Source organism: Panthera pardus, unplaced genomic scaffold (assembly GCF_024362965.1).
Source record: "Panthera pardus isolate Hobbes unplaced genomic scaffold, ASM2436296v1 HiC_scaffold_24, whole genome shotgun sequence".
Classification (NCBI taxonomy): domain Eukaryota; kingdom Metazoa; phylum Chordata; class Mammalia; order Carnivora; family Felidae; genus Panthera; species Panthera pardus.
Window position 1 is genome coordinate 102,666,534 of NW_026526810.1, and position 23,236 is coordinate 102,689,769.

The window sequence follows — 23,236 nt, forward strand, 5'->3', positions numbered from 1 at the left end:
TATACCTTCTCTTCAATGTCACACTAGACCTTCAGGCTCTACTTGCGTATTGTCTATACATCACAGAGGCAGAAAGGCTTCCAGTTGACCATGCGGTACTGCTTCCTTTGATCCTTCATTGAGAAATCGAACAAACTACTCAACATTTATCAATTATCTCCTGGAGTAATGCAAGGTTAATAACAATCCTACTTCTTCAAAAATCAATCAAAATTTGTTTTTACCTTCATCAAGAAATGTTCATGGTTGGGGCGCCTGGGTGGCTCAGTCGGTTAAGAGTCCAACTTCGGCTCAGGTCACGATCTCGCGGTCCGTGAGTTCGAGCCCCGCGTCGGGCTCTGGGCTGATGGCTCAGAGCCTGGAGCCTGCTTCCGATTCTGTGTCTCCCTCTCTCTCTGACCCTCCCCCGTTCATGCTCTGTCTCTCTATGTCTCAAAAATAAATAAACTTAAAAAAAAATTTTTTTTTAATAAAAAAAGAAATGTTCGTGGTATCTTCTCTTCTTTATTTTATTTAAGTAAGCTATACACATCCAGCATGAGGCCTGAACTCATGACCTCGAGATCAAAAGTAGCATGCTAGGGGTACCTGAGTGGCTCAGTCAGTTGAGCATCTGACTTCAGCTCAGGTCATGATCTCGTGGTTTGTGGGTCCGAGCCCCATGTCAGACTCTGTGTTGACAGCTGAGAGCCTGGAGCCTGCTTCAGATTCTGTGTCTTCCTCTCTGCCCCTCCCCCATTTGCACTCTGTCTCTCTCTCTCTCTCAAAATAAATAAACATTTTAAGAGAATTTTAAAAAAAGTAGTATGCTCTACCAACTGAGTCAGCCAAGGGCCCCTCTCTTCTCTCTCTTTTAAATACCTGTTATCTTTTTTTTTATTCAAAAAGGTAAATCAAACAATCAGGCAACACCATTCAGGAGGTTCTGAGTAACAATTCTGGCAGGAAATTATATAAAATACATGTCCTTATAATCTGAAAATGATATGTGTATTTGCAGGAATAAGTGGAGGAGGACTAGTGTATTGGTTTCCTGTCACTGCTGTAACAAATTACCACAAACTCAGTTGCTTAAAATGATATAAATTTATTATCTTACAGTTATATAGGTTAGAGGTCCTATACAAGTCTACCAAACTAAAATCAAGGTGTCGACACAGATGCATTCCCTCTAGAGGCTCTAGAGGAGAATTTATTTTCTTGCCTTTTCCAGCTTCTACAGGCTGCAATGCGATCTTCTCTTCGTATTCATATAGGGGGTGAATCTGTTCATATCTGCCAACAGATCTAAAGTGGTTTCTGCCTTTTCTCTTTCAGATGTGCCCTGTATCAACAGACAATTGATCAATTAACTTTCGAATGTCACTTAAAATAAAAAGAAACATAATACAAAGATAACAAAAAGAAATATATAGAGAGACAGGAAATGGATTTATAATAATAAAAAAATAAAAAGAAATACATAGAGAGACAGACAATGGATTTCTAATGAAAATAGCTGTTCAGTCATACAAATATTCCCATGAGGAATGCCATTTCAGAAAACATCCCCTCAAGGGAACATTTGGGAGAAGCATCTGCTTAAATCCTTGGATTGAGAATAACTTGTTTTGTGAGTGTCCCACAAGATGAGCAAACATTTCTCATAACTTTTAACTTGATAAACGAGCGATGTCTTGCAATACGAGTAGTACATGATGCTGCTGTACATCACATAATCACAACTGAGCCAACAGTTTTCTCTCTCTCTCACTGTGGGTCTCGGCCCCAGTGATTTTTCAGAACGTTGGCAGGTGTCCACAACTGACACTACTGTATTTTTTGTCACTTCAAAGTGCCTATGGACAGTCCTTTGCTTTTCCATACAAGAGTAAGCTTGTGAATGCTTTCCTTCACTCTAGGTGAGGCGGCCTGCAGATACAGACCCTTTCCTCTCCTGCCTTATTTCCAGTTACATTAAATACAGTATATGACAAGAGTTTATTAATACTGTACTACAGTCAACATTTGTGTGAACGTGTACAACAGCCCCCATGTAGAAAAAGATTTCATTGAGCCAATACATAGCAGTGATTCTGTTAGAGATAGTGAAAGTTGTCCTACACAATAACCCTCCTCTCTCTTGTCTCCCTCACCCCAGTCACAAAGATTTTCAAAGGTAAGTAGAGGTTAATTGGCTAATTTTCTTTATATTTTGCATTTTCTTTATTTTGTATTTATTTTGTATCATTTTACAGTATTGTAATCAATTATATATGAATATTTTGGGGTTGTGGAATGAATCATCTGAGTTTCCATCATTTCTTATGGGGAAATCCACTTTGATATGTAAGTGCTTTGGATTACAAGCATGTTTTTAGAATGAATTATGCCTGCAAACCAAGGTCTTACTGTACTAATATAATACTGTGATGGTCCGGACATTACACATGGACTAAAGTACTTCTACCACAACAATCCCAAAAGGGGATTCATTAATTGGATTTGAAGGAGAAAGGAATTGAAAATAACTACACTGCAATAGAAAATGACATTTGTAAAAACTTGCTTTGTCATCATATACATAAAGAGCTTAGATACACAGCTAATTATGCTCACATGTTGCTTTGAATACCAGTTGCTAGGGAATGGTAACATCTCCCTATTCTAAAGCTAATTTACAGGTTCAGTCCTATTTCCTTATTTTCTGTCTTTGTGTCTTAGAAGCACAGCCACCAGGATTGATGACCTTGAAGTCAAGTCAAAATAAGTAACCCAACTGAAGCAGACAGAAAAAAATTTTTTCAATTACATTCAAGACATGTGGTACACACTCAAAAGATCTAACATGTTTGTAATTGGAGTTTCAAAATAAGAAAAGAGAAACAACAGGGTTGAAGAAATACTGACGAAAAAAATTGCCAAACCTGATGACAGACATCAACCCACAGATTCTAATAAACTCTGCAAATCTTAGGCATGATAAAGATAATAAACTCATACCAAGGCACATCATAGTCAAAGTGTTTACAATTAAAGACAGAAAAACTTAGACACAACCACAGAGGGGAGAAAAAGACACACTACCTTCAAAGATACAAGAAGACTGAGGACTGACTTTTAACTAAAGCAGTCAGAAAATAATAGAATGACATCTTCAATGTGCTGGGGAAAAAAACCTGTTATCCTAGGGTTTTATGCCCAATGAAAATACCGTTCAAAAATTAAGATTAAATAAAGAAGTTTTCAGGGAAAAAAAAACAAACTGAAGGGACCTACTGCTATAAGAACTATACTATAAGAAATACTAAATGAAATTCTTCAAGTTGATGGAAAATTAGCCCATTTTAGAAACACAGAATAGTAGAAAGGAATAAAGAACAGTAGAATTGGTAAATGTGTAGAGAAACAGAAATAAGTACTAGCAGTGAATAATGACAACAATAATAATGTCTTGTAGGATTTATTACATTTGGAAAAGTACATGATAATAGTGCAGTGGCTATAGGGTAGTTTAAAATGGAGCTAAAATATAAATTTCTTAATTTGGGGCAGAAATTATAAAAGTTTTAATTTTAAGTTATCATAAGTCAAATACATATGCATTTTTTAATCTGTAGGTCAAGGGTAATCACTAACGATAACAGAAGTATATAATTAAAACACAAAAGAAAGATACAATAATAAAATTAAAATATTTAATTCAAAGAAAGTGATAAAGGAAAAATTAAGAAACTGTGTTAGGGTTCTCCAGAGAACAGAATGAATAGACTGTGTGTACGTATGTAGAAAGAGATTTTATTTTAAGAAATTGGTTCATGCAATTATGAAGCCTGGCAAGTCTAAAATCTATAGGGTAAACCAGCAGGCTGGAGACCCAGAGAAAAGCCAATGTTGTGCAACTTTAGTTTGAAGACAATCTGCTGGCAGAATTCCCTCTTACTCAGGGGAGGTCAATTTTTGTTTTGAATAGTACTTCAACTATTGAATGAGGCCACCCACATAATGGAGGGCATTCTGCTTTATTTAAAATCCACCACTTTAAATGTTAATCTCATCCAAAAACACTCTCACAGAAACATCAAAAATACTATTTGACCAAATATCTGGGCATTGTGGCCCAGCCAAGCTGACCCATAAATTAACCATCATATGAACAAAGAATAGATGGGGAAAATAGACAATAAACATCAACATGGTAGACTTAAATCCAACTTCATCAGAATTTACTTTAAACATCAATAGTCTAAACATTCCAATTTAAAAGCAAAGATTATACGATTGGATTAAAAGACACAAAGCTCAACTATGTGCTGTTTACATAATAGATAAGCTTTAAATGTAACAACACAGAATGGTTGAAGAAAAAATGGAAAAAAAACTGCCAGCAAACACCAACTGAAAGAAATGTGGTTTCGCTAATATCAGAGTATCTCTCTCTCTCTGCCCCTCCCCTGCTCATGCTCTGTCTCTCTCTCAAAAGTAAATAAAACATTAAAAAAAAAAGTTTTTTTTAAATATCAAAAGTATGAGACACTGTGAGACAAGAAGTATCACATGAAATAAAGGGTGAGATTTCATGATAAAAAGAGGCAATTCAACAGAAAAGTAAAAATCTTAAATTTGTGTGCAAATTGTTTCACAATTAAAAAGTAAATGTTGACAGAACTATACAGGGAAAAACCCATAATAATTAAGTGCCAATTTTAACACACTTTTCTCAGTAACTTACTGAGTCTAAAAATCTCAGTCAATTTAGCCCTCGCTGCAAGGAGAGGACAGGTAAAAGACCTAGAAATCTGACATGGCCTAAGAATCTTGGTACAGAATCTTCTCCAGAGTCCACTCCAGAGGACCTGCTTCCAGTCCTTCTCTCCCTCCTGTGACCCTGCTGTCAAGCTGTCACCTGGAGATGCAGTCATCTTAAGTCTTGACTGGGGCTGACCGAAATTGTTAGAGGCCTAAGTTCCCCACTGGCTATTGGGAGCAGGCCTCAGTTTCTTGCCCAGAGGACTCTCCAGAGCATTGCTTGCTATGTCCTCATGACAGGGCAGCTGGTCTACCCAAATGAATGATGCAAGAGAAGGAGCAAGGAGGAAGTCATGGTGCCTTTTATGGCCTACTGACATCCCTCCACTTCTGCCATATTCCACTTACTAAAAGCTAGTCACTAAGTCCTACACTCAAAAGCAGGGAAATGTGCCACCACCCTTTGAAGGAAACATCATGAAAGAATTTGTGGTCTAATTTGCTGCAGGAATACTCTCTGTTAAGGTTTTTTCCCTAAAATAATGTTTCTAAAAGTTATATACCCCAGCACTGGGGATAGAAAGATAAACAAGAAAGGCAAAAATCTTACAGAACTTACCTTCCACTATGACAAAACAATAAATGAGTATAAAAATTAATAATTTTAGATAGTGATAAGTGCTACAGATAGAAAAGGGTAAGTAATAATATCAGGGAAGGTAAATAGAGTAATTTTTGACAGTGTGATTAGACAGGCCTCCCACAGGTATATTAACATAAATGAGATCATATACATTCTATTAGATAACCCAACTTTATCATTGAATAAGGCTATCTGTCTTAACCAGCTAGGGCTGCAATAACAAAATACCATAGTTTGGGTAGCTTAAACAGCAAACATTTATTTCTCATAGCTCTGGAGGCTGGGAACTCTGTCAAGGTGCCAGTCAATTCAGTTCTGGCGAGCACTTACTTCATGGCTTTAGTGTCCTTACATGGCAGAGAGAAGAGAGCTCAGGTCCCCCTCTTCTTATAAGAACACTAATCCCATCATGGGGATCCCACCCTTGAGACCTCATCTAAACCTAATCACCTCTCAAAGGTTCCACCTCCAAATACCATCACACTTAGGGTTAGGTCCTCAATACTTGAATTCTAGAAGGTCAAGTTTCAAGCTGTAGCAGGTGTCTTTCATATCTATACACTAATAGCTTTCCTTTATTTATTTACTTAAAAAATTTTTTTTGTTTATTTATTTTGAGAGAGAGAGCAAGTGGGGTAGGGGTAGAGAGAAAGGGGAGAGAGAGAATCCCAAGCAGGCCCCACAGTGTCAGTGCAAAGACCAATGTGGGGCTTGAACTCACAAACTGTGAGATCATGACCTGAGCTGAAATCAAGAGTTGGATGCTTAAACCAAGTGAGCCACTCATGTGCCCCTCTATACACTAATATCTTTCCTTTAAAACTATATCCATCTTGATGAAAATTTGTTTTCTTCCCCAACTGTAAACAATGCTGCGATTAACACTCATATTGTATCATATATATATATATATATATATATATATATATATATACACACACATACCTTTGTGTGCATGTATAAATATTTCTGTAGGATAAGTGCCTACAAGTGAAATTACTTGGTCAAAAAAAGCACGCATTTAAATTTTAGATAACATCACTTCAGAAAGGTTGTAAAAACGTACACCTCCTCAAAAAAGGGTAAACACTGTTTCTGTAGTAGCTGTCAGTATAAACATATATATCAAAAGATTTTATATCAAAAGATTTTATATACAGTTGACCACTGAAGGAGGTGGGGTGGGGAAACGACCCTTTGCATAGTTGAAAAGTCCACATGACTTTTTAAAATAACTTTTGACTCCCACTATTGGCCAGAAGCCTTACTGATAATATAAACAGTTGATTAAACACATTTTGTATATGTATTATACACTGTATCTTTACAACAAAACTAGAGAAAAGAAGATGTTAAGGAAATCACAAGGAAGAGAAAATACATTTACAGTGCTGTACAGTATTTATTTATTTTTTTTAATTTTTTTTTTAAATTTTTTATTATTTTTTTTAACGTTTTATTTATTTTTGAGACAGGGAGAGACAGAGCATGAACGGGGGAGGGTCAGAGAGAGGGAGACACAGAATCCGAAGCAGGCTCCAGGCTCTAAGCCATCAGCCCAGAGCCCGACACGGGGCTCGAACTCACGGTCCGTGAGATCGTGACCTGAGCCGAAGTCGGACGCTTAACCGACTGAGCCACCCAGGCGCCCCTGTTCGGTATTTATTTTTAAAAAATCCACGTGGCCCCATGCAGTTCAAACCCAAGTTATTTAACTGTATTTCTATTCTCTTACAGATGGGCCATTCTCAGTCTTCATTTTATCTGATCAATCTGTTAACATTTAACATTATCCCCTCTTCCACAAATCACTTTCTTCATTTATCTTCTCAGGCTATATGCTCTCCTGGTTATCCTCGTAACACACTACACTCCCCTTTTCGATCCTTCCTCCTGGTTCCCCCTCATCTCCTTGAATTTGACCATTCCCTTGGTCAAATGACATGTAACTTCACAGAATGAAATACCACATCTCCAACTAGATGTCTAAGAGACATCTAAAAAGCATCTAAAGCTGCATTCATAAGCTTAACTCAAAAACCTCATCCTTTCACAGCGTTACCTTATTTTAACTTAGTAAACTGCAACTCCATCTTTCCAGTTGCTCAAACCAAATCTTTTTTCTCTTACATCCCAATTCCTCTCTTCTTTCAGATTTCTGCTCAAGACAAATCCTGCCTCCTACCACTGTTCCCTATACTCCTGGTTTGCCTCTTTTTTTAAAATGCCATGTCTTGGGGCACCTGGGTGGCTCAGTTGGCTAAGCGTCCAACTTCAGCTCAGGTCTTGATCTTGCAGTTCATGGGTTTGAGCCTCACGTCGGGCTCTGTGCTGATAGCTGAGCCCGGAGCCTGCTTTGGATTCTGTGTCTCCCTCTCTCTCTCCCTCTCGGCCCCTCCCCAACTCCTGTAGTCTCTCTCTCAAAAATTAAATAAACATTGTTTTGTTTTTAATGCCACGTCTCAATATCTAAAATTAGGGTGTTTCTTTAATTGCTCATGGTCTCATACCTTAGAGGAGGGTAGGAATTTAGCTGGTTCGTTATGGTATCTCCAGCATCTAGAGCAGTTTTATGTTGCTGTTGGCATAGTGGTGACTCAATAGTTATTTGCTCAATAAATGAGTGAACGGTACAGGTCATACATAGATATAATTGAAAAGCAGGCTGATGAAGTGGCAAACGCAATAAATTTAGAGATAAGGCATCGAGGGTTGGGGCTTAGCCTGGGCACAGTTATGTTTAGGCAATTTATCCTTCAATGTTGATTTGTTCACATGTAAAATGGGGTTTATGCCATATTCCTCAGCAAATGAAGCAGTTGATACAGTATTTCTTTGGATTGCAATACACAAGTTTCACCACTGGCAACACCTAGGAAAATATGCTTCGAGTCTCCTCTTAATTTCATCTACTCAGGTATAACACGATTTGAGTGTACATCTTCAGAGTCTCTTATATACAGTACGCTGTACCTTTAAAGGTCCACTTGTGCAAACTTTTGAGAATAAAGGCAATTACTAGGAAAAAATCGCCAGTCTAATTCCACTATGGTGACGGCTACACAACTATGTATATATGCTAACAATCATTAACTGCACACTTAAAACAGGTGAATTTTATGCTATGTAAACTACATCCCAATAAAACCGTTAATAAAAAAACCCCAAATAAAAAAATAAATCACGTTCAATAAGTAAGCTCTGCCATCGGTTAGACACGGTTTAGGAAAGAAACCCCGGTATTTGGTAGAGTCCAAAGTGACCTGAACAACCTGTCTTCAGAACTGCATTGGGATAACTAAGCTGAAAGCTGTAAGAACCTAGCCAGGTTCCTCCAGCAAAGAAAGCTTCATACTCGGAAGCTGGCGGTACCAGTCCTCACGAGATGCCTCCCTCCGGTCCTGTTCTGCAAGCAAAACCCCATCTCACTCCTGCAGAGTGGACGCCTGCGGGGAGGTTGTCTCTCTCCCCCAACACCCCCCCCCCCCACACACACACACGGGGGCACTTGGAGTCTAATTCAAGTAGCGTCCGTCCTCTCCAACCCCAGATCTGCGCGGGGAAGCTGACGACCCTTCTCGCACTGACCGACCCCGAGGTTACCCCGGGCACTGGGAGCCACGCGGCGCTCCAGCTCAGAATAGCCTCGCACAGCGCATAGGCTTCGACCTTGGCCAAGGAGTCACCTGAGTTTTTAAAACGGTTACGGGGGCCGCCCGAACCCTCCGACTTGGGGCTGTGGGCGCCACCAGAGCCTGCCCGCGCGGGAACTCGCTCAGAATTCCCCCGGGGTAAGCACCGCGCGCGCAGCCGGGAACGCCCTGGCCGCCAGTGCCCCGCTCCCGCGCGCGCGAAACTGTTCTCCCGCGAGACCGCCCCTCCTTTGGGTTGGGCTGGAATCGCGAGGTCCCCGCCCCACACGAAGGCGCAAACTGAAACGGCTGTTCCACCCTCCAATCATTTCCGCCAGCGAGTCACCAGCAAGGTCCTCTGCGTCTTTTTCGCCCACTTCCGCCTTCAGCGTCGCTCGTCTACCGCCCCGATTACGAGCGTCTTCCGTTCCCGCCCCGCGCAGCATCCCCGGCGCAGCCCAGTTCGGCGCGGCGCAGGCGCAGTAGTGCGGGTCGTCTGCACCGTAGCTAATGACGGGCGGGGCTGCTGCGCGCAGCCCGGGAAAGGATCCCACTTGCGTTTTGGCCGCATCCATTGTAGAGTCTTGAATGGGACTCCTGCCCAGGCACGTGGTTTCCGTAGAAGCAGCTGCACTTGTCGCTAGCATGTGTTGGGCCGCGGGCGAGCGTTCAGAGTAGGGTGGTCCTCATGGTCCCTCTTTTGCGGAAGGGGACACTGCTCATAGGCCCGGAGAGAGGTTGTTGATCTTTCACGCCTGAAAATGGCCCTTTCATTTGAGGGAACGGTCTCCAGACAGAAAGTGCCTGGCTATGCCTGCTGGCTCCTGTCTTGGGTTAACAAGCTCCATTATTCTGACCCGAAAAATGTTGCTGCTAGGCTAGTTGTATGATTGGGAAAAGATGGGATACAATAGGCAGAGAGGGAAAGGTCAGGACCTGAGGTCTCAGGGTGAGGAAAAACACCTATTTTGGAACAATGCTGGGAGTGTCTGACCTTAGCAAACTCCCTCAGGCATAAGGTTCCTCTTTGGAATGTAACAGACACCAGCTACTCCCCCTCAGGATTCCCTCAGGAATTAGATCAAAGACCTAACTAAAAATCAGTACCATAAAACATATGACCCGCAAGGAATGGTATGGTCAGAGACATACAATGGAAATGAGCCAATCAGCAATGGACAACCCAGCTCGTAGAGCTATCAGGCCAGTTAGGGTAGAACCTGAGAAGGAACAAGGGGGAAGAGAAAGAGAGGGTGACCAGAACCTTATATAACAAAGGTCCTTGCCTATTTTCCGGGGGCACTCACTTTGGAATGCTCCCTCTCTGTAAGGAGAGCTTTTTTTCATACTATTCTTCCTTTCTGATCTTATACTCCAATAAACTTTCGCCTGCTGCTCACTTCGTGTCCACCTCTTCATTCTTCAAAGCAGCGAGACAACGAATCCTGGGTTTTGAGGCAAAAAAAAAAAAAAATCCTGCAACAATTGGGGCTGCCTGAAACCCCAGAGTCACAGGTCAGAAATCCAGGCCACACTTCCTAATTTTGAGGTCAATTTTAAAATTTTTTGTTCGGGGCGCCTGGGTGGCTCAGTCGGTTGGGCGTCCAACTTCGGCTCAGGTCATGATCTTGCGGTCCGTGAGTTCGAGCCCCGCGTCGGGCTCTGTGCTGACAGCTCAGAGCCTGGAGCCTGTTTCAGATTCTGTGTCTCCCTCTCTCTCTGACCCTCCCCTGTTCATGCTCTGTCTCCCTCTGTCTCAAAAATAAATAAACGATAAAAAAAAAAAAATTAAAAAAAAATTTTTTTTTGTTCAACCCAACACTTGAGCAAGGGTTATAAGGCTGGTTAATAACAGGCAACAAGAACTTTCTCCTTCCAGGCCGCTGCTTTCCCCACTGTTAAGAGTTTTACTGCATGCTAAGTGGAGGCCCATAAATTTACCATTTCTCCTCAAACTCATGCTGTCTTCCATTTGGCACATCCCCAGTCTTAGACCTAGAGTCACTTTCTAGTTTGGCCCCTAAGAAAATTCATCAATCCAGTTGACCCCTCCCTATCCCACAAACGAAGGAGATCTGATTGCTTAGCTAGTGGATCTGGTTGTCATCGTTAACTCTACTTTTGGTCATTTGGGCAGTTTCTAGTTTGGGGCGATTATCAACAATGCTGCCATAATCTGTAAATGTCTTTTTGTGGAATCTATTACGCATTTCTACTAGGTAGGTATATATGTAGGAGTAGAATTGCCTGTTTAAAGCCATGCATGTATTCAGTTTGGGTACATGTGAACTATGGTAGGCAGAATAATGGCTCCCCCAAAATGTCTATGTCCTGATCCCTGGAATCTGTATTTTAGGCTACCTGGCAAAAGGAAATTAAGGTTGCTCATCAGCTGACTTTAAAATAATTATTTTGGATTGTCCAGGTGTGGCCAGTGTAATCACAAGAGTACTTAAAAGGGGAGGAGGGAAACAGGACAGAGAGAACTAGAGAAATGGTAGTGTGAGGAAGGCTGGGAGGGCTTGATGTCCCTGGTTTTGAAGGTGAAAAGTGGCGGCAATGAGCCAAGAGGGTGTGCATCTTCTAGAACTTGGGGAAGGCAAGGAAATAGATTTTCTCCTCTCCAGAAGTGACATGTAGCCCTGCCAACACCTGATGAGACTTCCAGAAATGTAGGATAATAAATATTGTTCCATCCACAAAGTTTGGACAATTTGTTACAGCAGCAACAGGAAACAAATACACTGCCACAACTGCTTCCCAAAGTAGTTTTGTCAATTCATAGACTTAGGGCTCTTTGAAAAAATATCCAGCCTTCAGCCCTATACCTCTCTAACCGAACTGGTATCTCATGATGGTGGGGGGGGGGGGGGGGGGGAGGTGGGCGGGGGCGGCGCAGTGGTAATTAAATTCATTAGATGATTCTGATACATCCTGAAGTTGAGAACTACTTATCTGAAGCCTTAAAGCTAAACCCAGTTCTCATCATTGAAGAATGTGGTAGTGATTTGACCACAGGATTGAAAGCAGTTCTCATAAAGACAGTTGCAGATGCTAGAAGGGTCCTTCTCCCTTGTCTACTCAAGAATTAGCATAGCTAAAAAGAAAAAAAAAAAAAAAAGAATTAGCATAGCCAGGGGCCACAGGGGGCCACTGGAGTCCATGGCTGATGCACTGAAGCCCAGCGGGTCTACTAAAGGGAAGCCTTTTAAGCTCCTAGGAATGTTAGATGTCAAAAACATTTCCTGTGCACAGGATCTGATTATCACCAAGTTCATTGGGATCTCTTGCGGCTGGACATTTCTTGTTAACTAGTAGAATTAGAAGATGATGGGGCGCCTGGGTGGCGCAGTCGGTTAAGGGTCCGACTTCAGCCAGGTCAGGATCTCGCGGTCCGTGAGTTCGAGCCCCGCGTCAGGCTCTGGGCTGATGGCTCGGAGCCTGGAGCCTGTTTCCGATTCTGTGTCTCCCTCTCTCTCTGCCCCTCCCCCGTTCATGCTCTGTCTCTCTCTGTCCCAAAAATAAAAAAAATTAAAAACGTTGAAAAAAAAAATTAAAAAAAAAAAAAGATCATGTGATGTTGGAGTAGGACTCATCTTCATGCCTTTAGGATGCTGGTTCCATTGTAGGTATAATTATGTAAAGCTAAGAATCCAGGAAAGAATTGCCAGAGAAGGAATTAAAAATATGATTTTTCCTGAAAGTACCCACCATGTTCCTGAAATGAAACAAACCAATGGCAACAGCAGCAAGTAAGCAATGTTAAGCACAGAAAGCCCAAATGCAGCTCACTGAAGTCAGTGTGAACAAAGCTGAGGTCAACTAGGGGCACGTGGGTGGCTCAGTTGATTGTCTGACTTCATGCTCAAGGCATGATCTCACGGTTTGTGAGTGTGAGTTCGAGCCCCACGTCAAGCTTGCTGCTGTCAGCCCAGAGTCCGCTTTGGACCCTCTGTCCCTCTCTCTCTCTGCCCCTCCTCCACTTGCTCACTCTCTCTCAAAAATAAATAATAAACCTTAAAAAAAAAAAAAAAAGCTGAGGTCAACTATATCAAACATCATATGTACCATATAGGCTTTCAATCAAGTATGTGTAAGTTAAAAAAAAAGATTAATATAGCTAACCTTTTACACTGCTCCATGGCTGAACAATCAGTTCCTACTGACACAATTCATAAAGAAGCATTAAGGCTAAGGCCTCTTTGTATTTACAGAAGATCTTTCTTTAATGTGTTTATAAAGTGGCTCTTTCAGAAACTGCCACACCTTGGCACCTTTATTTTCATGGAAATCGTGACCTTAGGAACTGGTAGTATTCGCAATTCCTCAGAAAAGGGGAGCTCTGGGCAGCAGGGGATACAGTCCCCCCAGCCCTGTTTGCTGAAGCTGCAGCAGGTGCTGACCTTGGGCCATGGCCCTGGGGGGATCCTGAACAAGAAGGTGGTTCTTACAGCTTCAGCAGGTTGGGCTGCGGGTGGAAGCTCTGGACAGGGCATCCCTGCCTTTCCTGTTTTGCCAGGGCCCAAGGTAATCTTGAGAGGAAAGCTAACTGAGCTGCTTGCGTTGCAGTCAGAAGCCTGGAGTCAACTTCCCAGGCAGTGATTCCACCAACTACTGGCCCCTGCTTGGCATCAAATTTATGTGTCCTGAGAAGCCTCGGGCAGTTTCCATCACAAAGATATGATATCAAAAGGAATGAAGAGTGATCCAATATTGAAACTATGAAACTACTTGGAGCTGATAGTTCAAGTATTTTCCTGGCAAATGTCATGTATCACTGTTTTCCCTTAAAATTTGAAATATTCTGGGGTGCCTGGGTGGTTCAGTTGGTTGAGCGTCCAACTCTTTTTTTTTTATTAACTGTTTTAAATGTTTCATTTATTTTTGAGAGAGACAGAGCATGGGGGGGAGGGGGGAGGGCAGAGAGAGAGGGAGACAGAATCCGAAGCAGGCTCCAGGCTCTGAGCTGTTAGCACAGAGCCCGACGTGGCGCTCAAACTTGTGAACCATGAGATCATGACCTGAACTGAAGATGGACGCTTAACCGACTGAGCCACCCAGGCGCCCCTGAGTGTTCAACTCTTGATTTGGGCTCAAGTCATGATCCCAGGATCATGGGATCAAGTGGAGCCTGCTTAAGATTCTCCCTCCTTCTCTCTCTCTCTCTCTTCTTCTGCCCCTTCCCCTGCTTGCAGACTCCTTCTCTCTCTAAAATAAAAAAAAATTAAAAAAACATTCTTTTTAATGTTTATTCATTTTTTGAAAGACAGAGAGAAACAGAGCACAAGCAGGGGTGGGGCGAAGAGAGAGGGGGACGTAAATCCGAAGCAGACCCCAGGCTCTGAGCTGTCAGCACAGAGCCCTATGCAGGGCTCGAACTCACGAACCGCAAGATCGTGACCAGAGCTGAAGTTGGATGCTCAGCCAAATGAGCCACCCAAGCGGCCCTTTTTTTTTTTAGGGCGCCTGGGTGGCTCAGTCGGCTGAGCGTCCGACTTCAGCTCAGGTCACGATCTCACGGTTCGTGGGTTCGAGCCCCGCGTCGGGCTCTATGCTGACAGCTCAGAACCTGGAGCCTGTTTCGGATTCTGTGTCTCCCTCTCTCTCTGACCCTCCCCCGTTCATGCTCTATCTCTCTCTGTCTCAAAAATAAACGTTAAAAAAAAAAAATTTTTTTTTTAAATTTTTTTTTAATTGAAATATGCTATGGCATGCTACGATCCCTGCAGTACACCAGAGTGTGCTGTCACACAATGTGAGAACCACAGCCATGACCATTTAGAAACTGAGCAATTCTCAATTTGTCCTGAAAGGGCAGGCCTCCCAACTCCATCTTGTTCTGTGTCCTTCACCTTGACCACGCCTTCTCCCCTTGAGTAACCTCCCGCTCACCCGTTCAAACTTCCCGATCAAAACACGCCTGCGTAACAGGACCCCGACCCTTCCCCAACCAATTGGCTGAGGCCACAGCTATTACCTCACCAACTGCCCCTAGGCCCCAATAAAACCTCTGCCCTTTCCCCGGCATCTCACCTCTGCGTCGGTGCCGGTAGGGGATTGAGCTCGAGCTAGGTCGAATAAAGGCTCTTTTGCTTTTGCATCGGACTGGGCTCCCTAGTTGTCTTTGGGGATCACGAATTCTGGGCATAACAGTCCTTGACTGAGTATTCAAGATAATCATTTTCTCCAAAATACAACCTCTCTAAACTCCAGTATAACCTGACCCCTTCCACCTTGAAGATTCTTCTAAAACCAGGGGCGCCTGGGTGGCTCAGTCGGTTGAGTGTCCGACTTTGGCTCAGGTCATGATCTCACACTCTGTGAGTTCGAGCCCCGCGTCGGGCGCTGTGCTGATGGCTCAGAGCCTGGAGCCTGCTTTGGATTCTGTGTCTCCCTCTCTCTCTGCCCCTCCCCTGCTCATGCTCTGTCTCTGCCTCTCAAAAATGAATAAACGTTAAAAAATAAATAAATAAATAAAAAATAAAACTAAGCTCCACAGGAGATATTTTTAGATGACCACAGCAGATACTGAGGGTCCAGATTCTGACTTGTTCCTATGGAGGACATTTTGGATAAGTCTAAAACTACCTTGGAAGAGGAACAGTTTCCTATTTTAAATGAAATAAATAATAAATTATAATAACTGTTTATTTATTTTGAGAGAGAGAGAGAGAGGGTGTAAGTAAGCAAGGGGCAGAGAGAGAGAGAGAGAGAGATTGAGATTGAGAAGCAGCCTCACCCAATTTGGGGCTCCTGCTCACCCAGTGTGGGACTCGAATTCACAAAGCATGAGATCATGATCTGAGCCAAGTCAGATGCTCAACGACTGAGCCATCAAGGCACCCTCATTTTATTTCCGGGATAGCCCACACGCATGCGCATGAGCAGGGGAGATACAGAGAGAGGAAGAGAGAGAACCCAAGCAGGCTCCATGCTCAGAGCAGAGCCCAACATGGGGCCTGATGCCATGACCCTGGGATCATGACCTGAGCTGAAATCAAGAGTTAGATATTCAACTGACTGAGCCACTCAGCACCCCAAGAAGTTATAATTGTTTAAAATGTAGCCATTGACTTCAGGGTGCCTGGGTGGCTCAGTCAGTTATGTGTCTGACTCGAATTTGATTTCACTCAGGTGAATGGCTGATGGCATGGCTCATGACATGGCTCAGGTCATGATTTCACAGTTTGTGAGGTCAAGCTCTGCATGGGGCTCCACAGTGGCAGTGCAGAGCCTGCTTGGGATTCTCACGCTCCCTCCCTCTCTGCCCCTCCCCTACTTGATCTCTCTCTCTCTCTCTCTCTCTCTCTCAAAATAAATAAACTCTTTAAAAAGCCTTTAAAAAGTAAGTATTCTTAATTACTTTTTTGCCACTCAACGTTTCGTATCTGGTTTTCACACTCTCAGTTAATCAAATAGATAAGACAGATTCAAAGTATAGAACACAACTGTACCTGGATTTGTAAGCGGGTATACCCAGGAAATTGTTCACTCTAGAAATAAATAGGCTGTTAACTATAAATATAAATATTACAACTAAGAACACAAGTCCTGATTAATACCCTGCTTAAAATACAATTAATAATAAATATAATTAGATATTGTATATTGCAAGTAACAATCTAGACTAGACCGTAAATAAATGTGTAGAACACAACAATGACAAAGTTAAATGCCAAATATCAAAGGTGAGAATTTTTCAAGTGAAAAATTCCCAGTGCATTTTATTCATAACATAGCTGCTGCATTCAAGATGCTACAGGAGATGCCCATATCTACTGAGTTCTTGTCGGGAGTAATGAAAAGGACAGAACTTTTTTATTCATTATCCTGTCCAGTCTCAGAGTGAGAAGCAACCTTTGGTTTGTCAGATGCTTTATAATCTTGTATAATAAGCCTTAGGTGATTGATGATTTCCTTGTCTGCTGTTCTCATGTTAAATCCCAACATCTTCATAATAGTTTCTCGAAAATCAGTAAGCTACAAAAAACCACCAAAAACATCAAGTCATACCATTAGTTTCAGTCACCTACATATTATGTACAATAAAATCAGTATCAGAAATGTAGTCTTATTAAACATTTCTCTATGAAATGTAACATTCTACATTGAAATTGTATTTTTAAGATAGAAAAATGGTCTCTTTTGGAGTGCCTGGGTGGCTCAGTGGGTTAAGCGTCCGACTTTGGCACAGGTCATGATCTTATGGTTTATGAGTTCAAGCCCCACATGGGGCTCTCCCACTCTCAGCACGGAGCCCACTTTGGATCCTCTGTCTCCCTCTCTCTCTGCTCCTCTTCTGCTCTCTCTCTCTCAAAAATAAATAAAAACATTTAAAAAAGAAAGAAAAGTGGTCTCTTCTATTACAAGAACTCTTTATTTAAAATGTCCTTTTCATTTTAAGATTTTTCTTTTTAAGTCTTTTTCACCCCCAGCACAGAGCCCAACATGGGCCTTGAACTCATGACTCTGAGATCAAGAGTTGGATGCTTTACTGACTGAGCCACCCAAGCACTCCTAAGATTTTATTTTTACACTTTATAGACTAAACCTAGGTTTTTTTATTTGCTTTTTTATTTGCTTTTCATCTCTAAGGTAATTCCTTTTTTTGTTTTGTTTTTTTTTTTGTTTTTTGGGTTTTTTTTTTCAATATATGAAATTTATTGTCAAATTGGTTTCCGTACAACACCCAGTGCTCATCCCCAAAGGTGCCCTCCTCAATACCCATCACCCACCCTCCCCTCCCTCCCACCCCCCATCAACCCTCAGTTTGTTCTCAGTTTTTAAGAGTCTCTTATGCTTTGGCTCTCTCCCTCTCTAACCTCTTTTTTTTTTTTTTTTTTTCCTTCCCCTCCTCCATGGGTTTCTGTTAAGTTTCTCAGGACCCACATAAGAGTGAAAACATATGGTATCTGTCTTTCTCTGTATGGCTTATTTCACTTAGCATCACATTCTCCAGTTCCATCCACGTTGCTACAAAGGGCCATATTTCGTTCTTTCTCATTGCCACGTAGTACTCCATTGTGTATATAAACCACAATTTCTTTATCCATTCATCAGTTGATGGACATTTAGGCTCTTTCCATAATTTGGCTATTGTTGAGAGTGCTGCTATAAACATTGGGGTACAAGTGCCCCTATGCATCAGTACTCCTGTATCCCTTGGGTAAATTCCTAGCAGTGCTATTGCTGGGTCATAGGGTAGGTCTATTTTTAATTTTCTGAGGAACCTCCACACTGCTTTCCAGAGTGGCTGCACCAATTTGCATTCCCACCAACAGTGCAAGAGGATTCCCGTTTCTCCACATCCTCTCCGCCATCTATAGTCTCCTGATTTGTTCATTTTGGCCACTCTGACTGGCGTGAGGTGATATCTGAGTGTGGTTTTGATTTGTATTTCCCTGATGAGGAGCGACGTTGAGCATCTTTTCATGTGCCTGTTGGCCATCCGGATGTCTTCTTTAGAGAAGTGTCTATTCATGTTTTCTGCCCAATTCTTCACTGGGTTATTTGTTTTTCGGGTGTGGAGTTTGGTGAGTTCTTTATAGATTTTGGATACTAGCCCTTTGTCCGTTATGTCATTTGCAAATATCTTTCCCCATTCCGTTGGTTGCCTTTTAGTTTTGTTGGTTGTTTCCTTTGCTGTGCAGAAGCTTTTTATCTTCATAAGGTCCCAGTAGTTCACTTTTGCTTTTAATTCCCTTGCCTTTGGGGATGTGTCAGGTAAGAAATTGCTACAGCTGAGGTCAGAGAGGTCTTTTCCTGCTTTCTCCTCTAAGGTTTTGATGGTTTCCTGTCTCACATTCAGGTCCTTTATCCATTTTGAGTTTATTTTCGTGAATGGGGTGAGAAAGTGGTCTAGTTTCCATCTTCTGCATGTTGCTGTCCAGTTCTCCCAGCACTATTTGTTAAAGAGACTGTCTTTTTTCCATTGGATGTTCTTTCCTGCTTTGTCAAAGATTAGTTGGCCTTACTTTTGTGGGTCTAGTTCTGGGGTTTCTATTCTATTCCATTGCTCTATGTGTCTGTTTTTGTGCCAGGTAATTCCTTTTTTGATTTCAGACTTGTATGATAATAGCAGTCCCCAAAATCCATCTGTCTCCACCCCTCCTCCCTTATAAGGAAAGCAGCTCTAATCACCCATAAATCATGAGCCCAGGCTGAAGGATGCAGCTGGCCTCCAGGGGCGGCCCAGAAATAGGACAATGCATAAATGAGGAAATACTGAGAAGTCCAAGACCTAGTGGGTCAGAACCCTGGCAAGTGAGAGGGAAAAGAGAGGGCCTTGGAAACACATTAGCCGAAATGGGCAGTTGTAAAGGACAAGGTTTCTGAGGGGAGAAAGAGATACTTGGAAGGGTAAGGTGTTCCTTGGAGGTTTAGAGATAAAGGAAAAGAGAAAAGCAAACAGTGGGAAATGAATGATTTCTATAAACAAGAGTGTACTGCAGAATCAGACATCACATAAACCCCCCCACACCTCAACGTAAAAGACTTGAGGTGGTAAACTTTAGAAACTGCACTTACTATACCAACACAAGAGGGTAGTATTGAGTTAAGTAACTAAGTAAGTAAACCCTGCCCTGTAACTACGTAAAGTAGAAACACCTAAAATTGAGAGGGCAGGACAATTAAAAGGATTTTAAAGTGAATAGATAAATGGCAAATAATATCCATCCAAATTTCTTTTTTTATTGAAAAATTTTTAACGTTTATTTATTTTTGAGAGACAGAGTGCCAGTGGGGTAGGGACAGAGAGAGAGGGAAACACAGAATCTGAAGCAGGCTCCAGGCTCCAAGCTGTCAGCACAGAGCCCGATGAGGGGTTCAAACCCACGAATCCGTGAGATCATGACCTGACCCCAAGTCGGACGCTTAACCGACTGAGCCACCCAGATGCCCCCATCCAAATTTCCTTAAGAAGAAAATAGCCTCCTCCAAACTAGTCAGGTGATGAAACTCTGCCCCGACCCCCCACCCCCCTTCAAAGAACTCCCATGAAGCAAAAGAAACATGTTTGACACAATACCCGGTATGGATTAAATATCAAACAAGGATTTGCAGACATGGTGGGGGGGAAACCTTTGTTTTGAATCAGAAATACAGTATTCAGAATACAAATGTACAAAAAAAGATATCCAAGATGTCTCATGGATAAGATGTGAGGTCAGGTTGAAGTCAGGCAAGAACAAGACAAAGTCATCTCAGAGATAAGGAGTAAGCTACAGAGTACCCAAAGTAGAAGAGATCTGACTGAAAATGTAATAAGGAACATCGAGAAGAATAAAAACAAGAATATACATAAGCAGAAGTTTAAAAAGAGAAAAAGCCAAATAATATCATGATTTTGTGTTTTAAGAATTTCTTAAGGTAATCTCTAAAGTTACATATTTTGTAAGAATTAATAATGGACAGGCGGCATATAATCTCACAATAGCCCTAAATTACCAGTTAGCCTTTAAAAAATTCTCCGAAAACATGTGCTCTGTAAATGCAGTGGAAATCTAAGCAAATTTAGAAGCACAGCCCTCTTTTCCTAAAAGTGACTCAGCCCCAGACACGTGGGTTCCCCTGAACTCCCAGTCTCTCACATCGTTTTCCTCCTTGTCACCGGTTAATCAGAGGATGTGTATGCAAACCTAACGTAAGATAATCATATATCCCCTCCTTTGCCACGGAGGATTTACCAGGAATAGGCATTTGATCTAAGCTGGGCTTATAAGACACTTTCTTGGGATTCTCTCTCCTGTCACAGAATCTCTAAATATCAAGCAAGCTTACATACATGGCGAAGCCAAGCAGAGATGGTGAAAAGAGCTGTATGAGGCTCCAGGCACTGATCCTGGGGCCCTCTCAGAGGTCTGGCTGTTTAACTCACCTTTGATTCCATAAGCCAACAACGTCCTTTTTATCTGGCTTAGAGTCTAAGTTGAGATGGGTGTTGATCACTTCGACTTAAAGAATCTTAATAAAGTAATAAAACAAACCTCTTGTTGTCCTGATACTTTATCAAGCGTGCTCTTTGCTGTGTAGCGCTCAGGACTGATAGCGTCTAACATCTGATGGACTTTCTCTTTGTCTCCTCTTTCCTCTGTCTTGGCAGAGTCTGATGTAGTTTTCAAGTTGTCTGTTTTCATAACTGTCTTCCCTTGCGTTAGTTCAGCTTTTGTTAAAGATTGCCTGAGCTTTTCAATTGTTTTGTCCTGTGAGGGTATAAGGTTGGGGGAAGGGAGATGGCTGTGATTAGATCTTTTCTAAATAATAGACAAGATGCATGGTATAACCCATGCTTCTTTTCCTTCTTCTTCTTCTTGTTTGTTTTTTTTTTTTTTGACCTGATATACGGAAAAGAAAGAAAATTCCATAATTTATGAATTAAGAGAACATTTCTTAACCATCAAACTCATCAATAACCAACAGTCACTGAGCACCTGTATCAATTAGACACTTGGGATTTAAAGACGTTTAACGAGTATTCCATGCCTTCAAAAGTCTTACAGCCTCTGCTAGCCAAATTCAGAAATACAGACAATAACTGGCTTTGAAGTAAGATAAATATTGTGATAGAATGGGAAAAAAAACACACTGATCCATAAGTATTTAGTGCACCTTTGGTTTAAGGAATCAAATGTATGCTTGAAATAGTACAGCGAAGCTTGGTATGGAGAAGATCCAAAGAGGAGCCCCCAAAATGAGTAAAACTTTTAACTATTACCCCAATAAGAAAGACCAAAATAAAACTTAAAAAGAAAGGGTTCTGGGGCGCCTGGGTGGCTTAGTCAGTTAAGCGGCCGACTTTGGCTCAGGTCATGATCTCTCGGTCCGTGAGTTCAAGCCCCGCATCGGGCTCTGTGCTGACAGCTCAGAGCCTGGAGCCTGCTTCAGATTCTGTGTCTCCCTCTCTGTTCATGCTGTGTCTCTCCCTTTCTCAAAAATAAATAAACGTTAAAAAAAATAAAATAAAATAAAATAAAATAAAGCAAGGGTTCTAGAATCCCAACATTTAGAATACCAGTTACCTTTGAGAAGTAGGGAAGAGAATACATGATGGCTTCAGTGGAGTTGATAATGCTCTTGTTCTTTAATTTTTTTTTTTATGTTTATTCATTTTTGAAAGACAGAGAGAGAGAGAGCACCAGCAGGGGTGGGCAGAGAGAGAGGGAGACACAAAATCTGAAACAGGCTCCAGGCTCTGAGCTGTCATCACAGAGCCTGATGCAGGGCTCGAACTCACGAACCGCGAGATCATGACCTGAGCCGAAGTTGGATGCTCAACCGACTGAGCCACCCAGGCTCCCCGATAATGCTCTCGTTCTTAAGATAAATGGTAGATTTGCATGCATCTAATTTTATTATCCAATATATATTCTTATGTGTGTATATAAGAATGCTTTTTAATTCAATGAGAAACATGCAGCTAAAATAGTAACAAGACCAAAGCTTAAGTGAATCTTTGAAAGCTCACTTCCTTTACTTACCTTAAGGACATTTACTCTTGTCAGTTGAGTTTTCATACTTTTATTTGACAATTTCAAATCACTCAGCTGTTTCTGAAGTTTCTGAATTTTCTCCTCTAATCTTTGAGTCGTAGCATTCTGCAAATTCTGCTGAATATTCAATAGTGTTTGTTGCTCATTGTCTTTCTCTAGCTGTTTGGATATCTTGCCATGTTCTGCTATCCACGAATTCTTAATCCCAGAGTTTTCCTTTGCAGAAATCAACAGTATGGAAATAAAGAAGTTGTGCTTTAAGGTGGTGTTCCACACTAGTATACCACATCTACTCTAGTCTAATAAACTGCAGACAGTAATACTTATATAAGTAAATTTTTTTTCACCATAAATATGCATTATTAAAATAATCTGGAAAATAAAGTATGACAATATAAGGGGTGGCTCAGTGCTAACAAGGGCACAGGTAAGTAGACAATTTCATAAACATCGGATGGTAACAGAGGAGATCAGCTTTTCAAGGAATGTATTATAAGGAAATATTTAGTAAAGATGCATGCGCAAATATATTCTTTACATTATTTATAACACAAAAAAGCAGTAACAGTGCAAATGCCAAAAAATTACATATTATTGATTATACATTCCCTAGAAGTCAAGCTTCAAAAATATTTACTAAAAGAAAATATTAATGCTACAACTAAATGAAGAGAGGAGGATTAAGAAAAACTGCCTACCAATTATGTTAACATAGGTATAGAAAAATATTCTTTTTAAGTATT

The 23,236-nt window shown here is 41.5% G+C and overlaps 1 protein-coding gene across 4 annotated transcripts in view; it reads right to left on the reverse strand.

Annotated features, from left to right (window-relative positions):
• Window positions 1-1,067: 1,067 nt before the first annotated feature.
• The window catches only part of LOC109268339 (coiled-coil domain-containing protein 170-like), a 65,781-nt gene continuing 43,612 nt past the window's right edge, over window positions 1,068-23,236 (reverse strand). For 3 of the 4 annotated variants that reach the window (XM_019451583.2, XM_053889493.1, XM_053889496.1), the window contains exons 7-9: window positions 22,482-22,709; window positions 20,991-21,206; window positions 16,708-16,983 (exon numbers count right to left, since the gene is read on the reverse strand). In XM_019451583.2, coding sequence (XP_019307128.2) covers window positions 16,822-16,983; window positions 20,991-21,206; window positions 22,482-22,709 — 606 coding nt within the window. In that variant the 3' untranslated portion in view covers window positions 16,708-16,821. Of the gene's footprint in view, window positions 1,325-16,707; window positions 16,984-20,990; window positions 21,207-22,481; window positions 22,710-23,236 lie in introns of those variants that run through there. The other variant, XM_053889495.1, reaches the window with a different exon arrangement.